The sequence below is a fragment of the Ischnura elegans genome, chromosome 3, assembly GCF_921293095.1.
Source record: "Ischnura elegans chromosome 3, ioIscEleg1.1, whole genome shotgun sequence".
Lineage (NCBI taxonomy): Eukaryota > Metazoa > Arthropoda > Insecta > Odonata > Coenagrionidae > Ischnura > Ischnura elegans.
The window spans coordinates 122,428,965-122,441,535 of record NC_060248.1 but is presented as its reverse complement, the minus strand read 5'-3'; the positions used below and the strand labels follow the sequence as shown (position 1 = coordinate 122,441,535).

Below are 12,571 nucleotides of genomic sequence, written 5' to 3'. Positions count from 1 at the left end.
TATGTTCCATTCATGCTAAGCCTGCTTCTCATGTGATATCAGATATGCTTTATGACCTTTATGAGTAAGTTACATTTTAGGGCAGAAATAGCTTCCTAGTTACCTTATTATATTAATTATTGCCCATTCATGTGAGTCCTCTTATCTCGGTCTTATCATATGAATGTATAAGACTTCATCATCGATATTGCTCTAAAATTTGTACTACTCATTAATGCTCTCATTTCAGGGAAGAAGAAATGGAATTGTAAGAAATTTGGTGACTGACTGCCCTGGAAGAATTTTTTTCATCGTTTACTCACTTCTGTAATGCCAAAGCTGAGCAAGGGTTAAAGTTCTCTCATTTTCAAATCCCAATGTTAGGTTTTTATCGAAAAAAGGTGGCAGTGATAGGCACAGGCATGAAACTCCTAAACTTTGGGTCGCGGCGTTGAGTATGAAAGAAATGGGGTAAACTCTTCCCGGGATTCCCACCGGGTTAATTTATCCACAGCGGCCAACGTTTCAAGCTCCTACTTGGGGCTCATCCTCTGAGAAGAAATTACCCACATCATTCGCCGGGGAAGCATCAAATTATATTTCATATGAAATAAATGTTTGTAGTCATAGGCACAGGAAATTATTCGAGCCTCGATACTATCTACGCATGAAATAAAAGTTTAACAATCTGAAAAGTGGCGGGAATGGTCTTTGGGTAGCCTAGAGGAAAATGACAAAAGTCCAAAACTCCCACTTTGGGAACATGACTTAATATTTGAAAATCGTTTGCCATCTTGGAATTCCTGAAACGTATTCTTTTAATCGCTACAACTCGTATCTAGAGAGTCCCAGAAATAGGCTCGTAGGCAGAGGGATGAAAGGACCTCAGCCCTTCCCCGAATATTTTTCTCCTTGGGTCGACTACACGCGATGAATCTAAAGAGGAGACCACTAGCCCAAGAACATATATCCTACGACCCTCCATTTTTCGATACAGTAACACGCTTCACAACGAATGCCAATAAACGATGAATTCAGCAAGTAGAATTATGCAAACGAAATATATAGCTCATTTAATCAAATTTATTGCTTTCCAATGTGCGATTTGAAAAAATATCAATAAAAGCAATCTGCATTCGGTCGAAGCTCCCCCGAAGCAAATTTTTGGCTTCTTTTGTGGCCTAGAAACGCCAGTTTTCGTGAGAACTTTTTGCTAGAATATAGGAAACTATAAAAAACACATCAAGTTACAGTTTGCTTGAAGTAACTACTTTTAAGGAGCCAAATAAACGCTTGATTAGGTAATCGTCTGATGAAACCAAGGCATTACAAATCGACTTACGAACTTCCCTGTCCATCGGATACAGGAAAATGTACTTACAATCCAGCTAATTTTTCCTAAATTGCTCAATTAAGTATTTCGCTCCGGCCATCCGGCCGTAATTACTCGCCTTGAGGTAGGAGAGCAGTGCGTGTCGGCGGTCTGCGGCGGTCGGTCTCAGCGCCTCCCACTCCTCCTCCGACACGCGGCTGTACAGCTCGCGCTCCGCCTCCTCCAGGCGAGCCACGCTCTTGGCCAGCGCAGACATCAAATGGGACAGCTCCCGGCGCAAAATGCCGCTCCCCTCGGCTCCCCTCTGCTCATCCGCCGGCACAGACACCTGCGGGATCAAATCATGCACGCAGCGCATGGGCAGTAAGTTCTCTACTTACGAACATTCGACTTGCGAACTTTCAGATACACGAACATTCGAAATTTTCAAGCGTGCCCGCAATTTTAGATTTGGCGCCTTTGGAGTAAGCCAGACGCGGTGAGGCGTGGTGGAACTCGCACTTTGGGCACAGTCTGAACTAACAAGGGGAGTGTCACAAAAGTGGGTCTCAGATTTCAATCAAACTTTGTGTGTGGTTTCAACATCTCAAACATTTCACCTGCAAATGTTTAACTGCGTTTTTTGTTTAAACTATTGGCTATATAATCCCATAAGGGGGGTGATTCGTGGACAGCTCCCAATGGACTACAACACCACAAAGTTTGATTGAAATCTGAGACCCACTTTTGTGGCACTCCCTTGTAAGTACCCCGGCCCGTGCCGGACCCCTTCTTAGGGCGGTGGACGGCCATGACCAGCACTATGCAGGGCGAGGACCGGGAGGACTTCCGTAGGGTGCCAAAGATTTCCAGGCTGGAGGGCGCACCGGGATACGTCCCGGCGGCCCAGAAAGGGCCTGTAAGTATCAATTAAACCGTTGTGAAGTCAGGAACTGGTCAGCGTTTCGCCCGTTCTTCCTTACCGAGGCTAGTAGGCAGCTACTTCACAGCGTGCCATCATTGGGGAATTCAAACACCGCGTTTAAGAGATATCCGCGACTGACTATTGCTATCCTTTTTTTTCAAATTTGGGAGGGAAAATCATTCTACGTAAAAAGTAAGGTCAAAGAAAAATCAAATCGGAAACACGCGCCTTGACGTAGGACGTCCTCGTATATATCGCGAATTACCCTTTTTCTTAACGAATTAAGACGTAAGCGTATTATATTAATTAAAATGCTATGTGAAATTTCTGTTTATATAATCTCTTCGATTTTGTAGCGTTTTTCCGCCCCACTAAATTTTCATCATTATTACCTTCAATATATTGTGTTTCAGGTAGCATGGGAACCAATAATTGCCTCGTATCAACAATTCTATCGGGATACCACCGATAAAACTTCACTCATATGCTCAATGTCAGTTACCGAGGCCCGTTCTTCCTTGTCGGCTCCAGCCGCGTCGCACGCGCAGCTTAATCAGTTCGTCACCGGGTGTGGTCCAATGAACGTTACCAATACTCTGGAGGGCCTCCATAGAGCACCTAAGTGGTCTGTTGTAACCATTATCATTTATATAATCGCCTCTGAGCTCTACGGGTTAAAATTTGGCGTCTCGGATAACGTCATACACTCGTTTACCGCCTCGCTCCAGACGCTCCTGAGAAAACTTGGGTCAGAGAAGGATTAAGTGATTTTGTGGCGGAAATTCGAGGGGAGTAAACTAAGGCAATGGAGAGAATGCTCACGTTGCAGTTGTTGGACGCCTAATCTGGACGCCTTTTTCCGTAAAGGTGACTACAGAAGTAGAGGAGATGGCGAAAATTATTAATTATAAGGGGGATGTATTATAACAAACAACTGTAAGAACTTCCTTCGACACATCAACTCATGCCATAAATTAAGGTCTGAATAAAAGTTAGATATAAAAATAATAGGAATGGATAAATGTTCTATAATAGTCGTTAGCTATAATAAGTGAATATTTTACAAGTGTGTAAACTGTAGAGTATAGACTTTTGCTATGGCAATGAGTTTCATTTAAAAGAGGTATGATGTGGTAAGTGAGATAAATGCAGTCAAAAGTTTATGGCTTTATTTTGTGGAACAACGGTACTGGAAAATAAAATTCATTTTCATTCGACCGCAATCATGAATATTTAATGACCATTATCGCCATAATTCGCAATTAACACCATCTCCTCGATCTCTATTAATCCGGTTAACCCGCCCTCGTTCATTTCGGCCATTTTCAATTCTCTCTTGACGGGTCCGAAAAGAAACTCTCGTAGCGAATGTTTTGCCTGTGGATCGGTTCTCCGAATATATGGAATAAGCTTCAGACCGGTGCACTTGCGTCGGAAGCTTATACTAGGGGCGCAGCTAGGAATTACGGCTGGGGTTAGGTGCAACTAATACCGGGGTGTGTTGGGGCATGGAATACCCACCAGGATAAGCGGTAGGTGCGAGGTTAATAAATTGCGGAATTTTAAGATAAATGGTTCAAAATGGTGAGTTTTACGGCTTTCTGAGGGATATTTTTTATCAACCCTTACACTATTCTATTAGTAATATCAATCCAATTAAGTAAAATGGATTACATTTAAAATTTCTCTGAGCTCTGGGGGGGGGGTTTATCCCCCAAACCCCCCCCCCCCCACTCGCTGCGCCAGTGGCTTATACCGTGTAAACTAAGAGTGGCATGTGTTCAAACAGCACTTAAACGGTAAATACCGGCCGATATTATACCGGCCGTCCAAAATCGGTGTGTGTGTGCAAGGGGCCTAATGATTAGGTTCCATGACTGGCTGAAGTGGAACCCTTGGTCTCGGTTAAAACCTTTTCTTTTTGTCTCGATTGCTTCTTTCACAACCCTGTTCCAGTAGCCTCAGCTGGGGTAGAGCACACGAAAGAAGACGCTAAACTATAATAAATAGATTTTCCTATAGGAATTAAGGCTAGGGGGGGTTTTAGGCGCGACTAATACTGAGGAGTTGGGGGGTATTGCAAAGCAGCCAGGGGAAGATGGAGGTGCGGAGGAGAGGCCCTCCCCGGAAAATTTTAAGATAAATGGTTCAAAATGGGGAGTTTTACGGCCTTCTGAGGGATATTTTTATAATCCTTACATTATTCTATAAGTAATATCAATCCAATTACGTAAAATGGATCAAATTTAAAAATTTCTCTGAGCTCTGGGGGGGGGGGGGGTTTATCACCCAAAACCCCCCCTCGCTGCGCCACTGAATGTTCGAACAAGATTCTAATGAGTCTAGAATCTAAGCCTTGCGCGCATCCTCCGAATCTCTATCGGCTCACCGACTAAATCGTGTTACATTTGTCCCAACCCTTGCATCTGGAGTCGTGCAGGACACATGCTGTTCATGGGAGTGTTTGGGAAAAGATAAGACCCCGTCCTTTGAGATTTTATCTTGGAACAGTCAACACGTTTCCTCAAGCATCAGACCTCCCCATTATGCTGGAGCTCTAAATATATCAACATCCTGGTCCACAATGTTCCCTTGACATGGGAATATGCGACTTTCCATAATCAAAGTAGAGGCGTGAAACTGGTTTCTACCACAAGCAACCGGAATGTCTCTTCCCTGAACAAATATGAATTCCTTTCCTGAATTCGAGGACTCTGGGTAGACAGTCAAGAGAAGCATAGGTGTACAGAAAGCGTCACACATCTGCCCAACAAATTGGGCTGTGTGCCTCTTTAGACTCGTAAGCTGCGCGCTAGGCTGAAAGTGCTGGAGTATTTGAGAATAGATATCTTCAGGGCGACACCGAGAACCCTACTTTCATATTAGAACCCCACTTTATTTCCAGGTCAGACACAAACGATAAATTAAGGGAGATATTTATCCAAAAGGATAGGTATGGGAATTCGTTTTTCCTCCAATCAATAAAGGACATAAAAATAGAGGCTAGGAGGAACTTCGATAGAGTATTTCCTTATAATTTGTCAACGGTTGGTGTTCTAATACCCCCTGCCACACGCCTATTTAGGGGGCTTCAAGGGTAGCACGTAGACGTAGATGAGCAGTCGAAGACTACTCTTGCAGAACAGAAAACTAAAGGTCTCCCTCCCTCCTATAACTACGACTGAGTTTTAACTATTTGGTGCCATATTTCCTCCTCTTCCTTTCGGTTTATCCACTCGAGTTGAACGCAGGCAATCCGTGCGTTCACTCGGGAAACAATAGTGTGTATTCTGTACCTGCTTCCAATCAAGGGCGCAACTAGGAATTAAGGCTAGGGGGGGGGGGTTTCTGGCTCAACTAATACTGGGAAGCCTGGGGGTATGGCTTACACGCCAGGGTGGGAGCGGGAGGTGCGGGGGCCTCCCGCCAGAAAATATTTCAGATAAATGATTTAAAATGGTGACTTTTACGGCCTTCTGAGGGATATTTTATTAATCCTTACACAATTCTATAAGTAATATTAGTCCAATTATGTAAAATAGATTAAAGTTATATGTATGCCCACTAATTTCATTCATTGCGCTTATTTATTTTGCCAAGCACAGTTGAGCAAAAGCCAACAAGTTGTGGAGATAAATATTATTACTTTCATTTCTAGTGCAGCTATGATGATTTGGAGAAGGTAATGAACAATGCGTATAAGGGGTACAGCTAGGAATTAAGGCTAATGGGGGATTTTAGGTGCAACTAATATTGAGGGGTCGGCAGGGTATGGAATACCTGCCAGGGTAAGCGGTAGGGGCCCTCCTCCAGAAAAAAAATTAGATAAATGGTTCAAAATGGTGAGTTTTACTGCATTCTGAGGGATATTTTATTGATCCTTACGCTATTCTATAAGTAATATTAATCCAATTATATAAAATGGATTTAACTTGAAAATTTCTTCGAGCTTTGGGGGGGAGGGGTTTATGCTCCCCCCTCGCTGCGCCACTGCTTCCAATCACCTACCCTCGTCATGTGTCCGTCCTTGGGCCGATTGACCAGGTGCTTCCTCGAGTCCTTTTTACCCTTTGCCGTTTGAGCCTTGTGACCCCTGTACAAGAATGCCACGTGGCCGCCCTCGTTCACCATTGGCGCGTACGAAGTCACGTTTCTCTCGATGTCCGAAAGGCAGAAAAGCCAGTGGTTTTGGGTGTTGACCAGTCCGAGTCGCTGCGCCTATTTGGAAAGGAAATTTATAAAAGAGTCGCGACGTAATTCGTCGAATAAATTACTGGAGATACTTTTGATGAATGGCCATGAATTAAAAACTTATGCCTCATTCACATTACGATTGTTCCAGCGATTGTCGGAACTATCGTGCATTCACACGACGATTGTTAAAACTTGTGCTGACATCTAAAGTGAACGGGAAATTGATGGTTAGCAAAGCTGTTGAGGTATGCAGGGACAAAATATTACTGTGTTCAACGTGTATTTACCGAATAATTTTTCTTCCGCCCACATTCTCCCTTCCTAGGACAAGTCCATGAAAAAAATAGAGCTTCACGAGCTTTTCGTCTTTCTATTGTCGCTTCCGTTTCCGGTCTCCCAGCGCCTAACCATCGTAATGTGGCAACGTTCGGAACTACGTGAACTATTGTCAGGACATGCATTCACACGGATAGTTCGGCCAACTATCGTTAGGACGATCGCTCGGACAATCGTCATGTGAACGAGGCATAAAGTTTTTCTATCAATAGCTCTGAAGTGAAAACAATGGTACGCTGTTCAAAGCAAATGGGAGTAGTTGAGGCCAGGCTGAAATCGTCCGGGCCATACAAAGATGACCGACTCCCATCTATTTTTAATGGGAAAATGCGCTGAATCTTAATGAGATGACACTGCATTTTGGGTTAAGAAATTGTCGACTGGGATCCAAATAATTTATCTTCCAAGTCGAAATCTCATCCGAAGAGTTGAGAAAATAACTCCAAAGTTACTCAATTTCAATTACTTTTAACCCTTAATAACCCACAGCTGGTTCCGGGAGAAATTAAATTCGAAGGCTTCTCATTTAAAAAATGGAAAAATTTTCTACTTAATCGTAATTATTGTGGCAGCTACATATTTCGCCATTAAACCTAACAGCACAAAAACACGTAGTTTCAATCTATCTTGTGTAGGTATGAAAGTATACACATTTTTGATGTTACTTAGAAGTAATATTGGGTTATAATTTGGTTAAATTGGGCGCAATTCTATAGGTCCGTCTCAAGATGGCTAGATGCGCTATCTCTTAGTTTCGCGTTGGGAGTGGGTATCAGCGTTCCAATTCTTACAGTTCAGGGTGAAATGGAAAAAATAGCAGTCCTTGTTCAGTTACCTCTTTCAGGATTATTTCCATGTTCTCCGACTTCAAGAATCCTAAAAAATTGATGCGGGCTTTGGAAGTCCTGGGAACGCTGAAGAAGTGCTCCGCTTGAGTCTGTCTGAAAGGAAACAAATTCTTCGTAAGCACGAACACACACACATTTCAGAGATTAAATAATGCTTGATGATTTTCCTCAAAGTAAGTCCAGTCAAACATTTACACAGTGTCCTCGGTTTCGCTCTCGTCCAATTTGACGATTCCGGTCGAAATGGCGGGGAAGGAACCTTGCCCATCGCCGCCGCCGTCAATCTCCTCCGACAGCACTTTGACCACTCTGTCCGCCAAAAGAGAATCTTGAAAAAAAATAATGGAAGACAAAGCGTATAAAATATTTTTTATTTGACTCAAATGAGATACAGGAAGTACAGCTAACAAACACCATAATGATGAGAGGGTCATTTCATGTGAATTCCACACACCACTCATCCTGACCACGACAGATTTCTTTCAAATTTGGTGCATTCAACGATGCTGGTCATCAATATCAATTTTTTAGGGGTGAATGATGATGTTGGCAAAAGTTACAGGTCCGCAAATATTGGGAATTTGTCGAAATTTCAGAGTGTCTTCTAAAGGTAAATGACTATAATTCCGGATCTATTCATGGTAGAAAAATGAAACTTATGTTTTTGGAAAGATAATATGTGGATCTTTACATTAATATGCAACATGGCTTACTTATGAGAATGTCAATACTCGAGGTTATTGACCTCGACCTTTGACCTTGAATATCTCAAAACATTCCCCCTTCAATATTTATATAAAAATATATGTTATTTCTCATACGTTTTTCTACACGCATGCAAAATATCAAGATGGCACTCTTTAGGCATCATGCCCAAAAAATTATTTGTCTGCAGAACTACACAACCAAAATGCAAGAAGTACCACTTAAAATACCCGAGTAATAACATATGGGAGCAAATTAATGAATCTGAACCTGCCTGGCCCTTTTTGCCCATGGAACCCTATAAGGAATATATCCATAAATATTAAGTCTTTAGCGTGTCAGTCTGTCTGCGTTGAAGGTAAACTTCGTGGGATCGAAAAAAAGCCTTATTTTTTAAAAGTACGCTTTCTCCTAAAGTATTTCTTCTTTACCTCCATTTATAAAAGACTATTCGCTACAATATGAACACAAAACGAGCTATTAATGTTTAATAGATCCTGAGATACTACTTTTCAAAAAATTTTTCACGATAATGGCTCTGAAGTATGGTCGCTATTTTTATACATACGGATGTCGTACGCGCGTCGACGATCAGATTAACCAATGACGCAAGTCGACAATTTTCTGTGTACCTCTTCCCTCATCTTTCATGGGTAACACATCATTTATCAGTTCTATAAATGCTATTTTTAGCTTTGTTCGTCCGCGTCGATTACTGAAGTAGTTTTTCCAGACAATTCACGTGTATACAGGGACGGATTCAGGTTTTTTTCTGCGGGGGGGAGGGGTGGCACAAGGGTCTGACAGGTCTTCTCATATTTGAGGTTAAAAATAAAATACAATAATTTCTGTAGAAAATATTCTCGTCTGTTTAACATGAAAGTTATAAATATTAAAGAAAATGATTGAGGCTTCGTAATACACAAAATTAAACGAACGTAACGACAACCGTATTACAAATCTTATATATTTTTAAGCGTCTGGGGGGCATAAATACGTATATGAGTATAAATTCAGTGCTTTTCCCAGCATACAGTGGCGCAGCCAGGGGGGTATAGGAGGTCCGGACCTCCCCCCGGAAATATAAAAACACAAGAATTTTCCTTCATAAAAGAAAACACTTTAAATTGGACTTCCATAAAGCAACACAGCCTTGAGGATGGGAGGCAAAAAACTTCGGCTTACATTAAAGCTTTAACCTGGCTGATAACCCGATAAATATTCGTTACATTTTAAAGCTTATATGGGTAAATTTGTACATTGTCACCCGTAATTTTCAACGTTTACATTGAAAAAGCCATTAAGGAAATCAAAGAAAAGGCATTGGGAGTGAATATCCATGGAGAAAAAATAAGCATGCTAAGATTTGCCGATGACATAGCCGTTATAGCAGAAACAGAGAAGGATTTGAAAAATATTCTGGTCAATATGGGTAGGGTAATGAGTAGATATCTATCAACTGAAAATAAGCACGAAGAAAACCAAGATCTTACTATGCAGCAGAAGAGAAGAAGTCAAGACCAACATTAAAATAGGGAGGCAAAAACTGATAGAAGTGGATGAATTCTGTTATTTGGGAAGCAAGATAACTAGTGACGGGAGAAGCAAGAAAGAAATTATCAGCAGAATAGCCCAGGCGAAGAGAGCATTCCACCAAAAGAGAGACCTGCTTACAGCGGGAAACTTAAATATGGATGTAAAGAAACAATTTATAAGAACCTACATCTGGAGTATGCTCCTATACGGAAGTGAGGCATGGACAATGACCGCAGCGGAGAAAGCAAGGATAGAGGCCTTTGAAATGTGGTGCTACAGAAGAATGATGAAAATCAAATGGATCGACCGAGTTAGTAACGAGGAAGTCCTAAGAAGGGTAGGAGAGAAGAGAAGCCTCATGAAAACCTTAATAAGAAGACGGAACAACCTTATAGGCCACATCTTGAGACATGATGGCCTGATGAAGACAATCGTCGAAGGACAGGTGGAAGGCAAGAATGGAAAAGGAAGACCTCGAACAAAATATATGGAACAAGTAAAGAGAGATGTGAAAGAGAAGAAATACGTAGGAGTGAAAAGATTAGCTGATAGGAGAACTGAGTGGAGAGCTGCGTCAAACCAATCCTAGGATTGTTGACCAGTGATGATGATGATGATGATGGGTAAATTTAGTTTGGATTTGTTGAATAATGATTTTTTTGTGCTTTGGAACATAATTTCACAGTATTGCAACCCTAAAAAAACCAACCCTATTTAGGGGTTAATCTAAAGAAATATATTTTGCCAAAAAAATAAGTAATCCGGCACAGTGTTTTAATGTAAGAATTTTGTAGCTTAAAATATGTACTGACTTCATTATAAAACTTTTCAACCCTTAAAAACCACCCATGAAACATTGCATTTCTTGTAAACTACTAAAATAGGTATGAATAGGAAAAAAGTAAAATTACACAAAAATTTTATTCACACAAACATGCACCTAATATATACGTACATAGGCAAAATTAAACTTTAAAAACACAGATTTAAATATATTTTTAAATTATCTCCAATTATATAATCATCGTCGTCGACTTCATCCTTGTCTTCTTGTAATGCTGGAAAATCCTTACCAGAGCACCCAGAACAAATTGAATTACAATATAAAGGCTCACATGCACGCATATGTAAGTGTATATACATATCTTATTGGTTTATGAGTTTATTTTGCAGTAAATTTGAGTGTATGCGTCAGAGCCGAACGTGTAGCATACATATTATGTACCGGTAATGCAGATTATGATGCTGTGAATTGTTCTTTTCGAATTTGCCAAAAAAATTGTTTTTTTTTCATAAACAGATACCTTGTTTTTGATGATAGAAAGTTTATTTGAAAATTATTTTGTAGGCTGTTTTATAAGTCTACGAGGTTATATAAGTTAAATTCCTTTTTATTCCTTAGGTTTGAAAGTAAGATGGTGCTCGATTGTAAATAGAGACTTTAAACGGCCATAGTTCACCAAAATTTTATCGTAAAGAAAGTTTACAAAAGAAAAATACATCAAATTATAGAAGAAATTATTCGTTATGCTAACGTTTCTTCGTAATTCCAGTATTTTAGGGGTTATTTTGAAAATAAGAGAATTTTTTACGGAATTGTAGAAAATCGTTTTTCACTTTTAGCTCCATTTTTTTTTATCAACGGTTTTAAATTGATCAAACTGTAATGATTCATTGATAGTACCTGAATAAGGAGAATTGCGACAGGAAAACGATCAATATTAGTTAGACTGATAATTAGGTTGTCATTTTCACAGATTTTTTCGTAGAAAAAAGCAGGACTGTCCTCATTTTTATCATAACTCGCTCAAAATTCATGCTAGACTTCTTTTATATTTTAAAATAAAGGTTTTTTAAAACAATTTAAAAATCAACTCATAAGTTTTTTTCGAGCAATGCCGAGTTTTCCCGCTATTCGACATTTAATATCTAAAATTTAGCGTTTGACAAACAAAAGCTATCCACTAAGAAGCCGTATCGCGGTTCGTATTGGTTATCAAGAGAGCATAAAAAAGATTTTTTTGTTTTATGAGCTAATTTTTTATATGTTACAGTTTTTAAGATGCATATTTTTTCAAGTTATTTGCGAAAAACCATTTTAAAACGTTGACTTTTTCATCGAAAAACTGGAAATTTCAATAGAAAATAACTCAAAAAATGAAAATTTTATGTAAAATATGTAAAGAATATTTCTAGCTTAGAATTACTTTCTCAATCGTTTTCTATGGTCAATATGTGATTTAAAAAATCCACCCCCGAGATGTGGTGGAAACCACCCCCAGGGTAAAAGCGCCTGTCAGCATGATATAGATTTTATCCTTGGTCTATTCCCTACCTACTGTCACAATTTCAAGTGAATCGATGCAGTTTGAAAAATTGCTTCATTTGCTGGACGAATAAGCAATTTTCCACCTTAGAAGGCAGCTACTTCACAGCGTGTCATCATTGGGGTAATCAAACACCGCGTTTAAGAGAAATCCGTGACTGACTCATTGCTATCCTTTTTTTCAAAGTTGGGAGGGAAAATCATTCTACGTAAAAAGTAAGGTCAAAGAAAAATCAAATCGGAAACACGCGCCTTGACGTAAGACGTCCTCGTATATATCGCGAATTACCCTTTTTCTTAGCGAATTAAAACGTAAGTGTGTTACATAACCTTTAAAATGCTATGTGAAATTTATGTTCATATAATGGCTTCGATTTTGTCGCGTTTTTCCGCCCCACTAAGTTTTCATC

General features: G+C 40.0%; 1 protein-coding gene across 1 annotated transcript in view; it reads right to left on the bottom strand.

Moving 5' to 3' along the window:
* LOC124155267 (ionotropic receptor 93a) overlaps window positions 1-12,571 on the bottom strand; it is a 45,501-nt gene that overhangs the window by 31,547 nt on the left and 1,383 nt on the right. The window contains exons 4-7 of the mRNA XM_046528986.1: window positions 7,790-7,922; window positions 7,582-7,687; window positions 6,225-6,434; window positions 1,431-1,640 (exon numbers count right to left, since the gene is read on the bottom strand). Of these exons, the coding sequence (XP_046384942.1) occupies window positions 1,431-1,640; window positions 6,225-6,434; window positions 7,582-7,687; window positions 7,790-7,922 (659 nt within the window). The remainder of the gene's footprint in view (window positions 1-1,430; window positions 1,641-6,224; window positions 6,435-7,581; window positions 7,688-7,789; window positions 7,923-12,571) is intronic.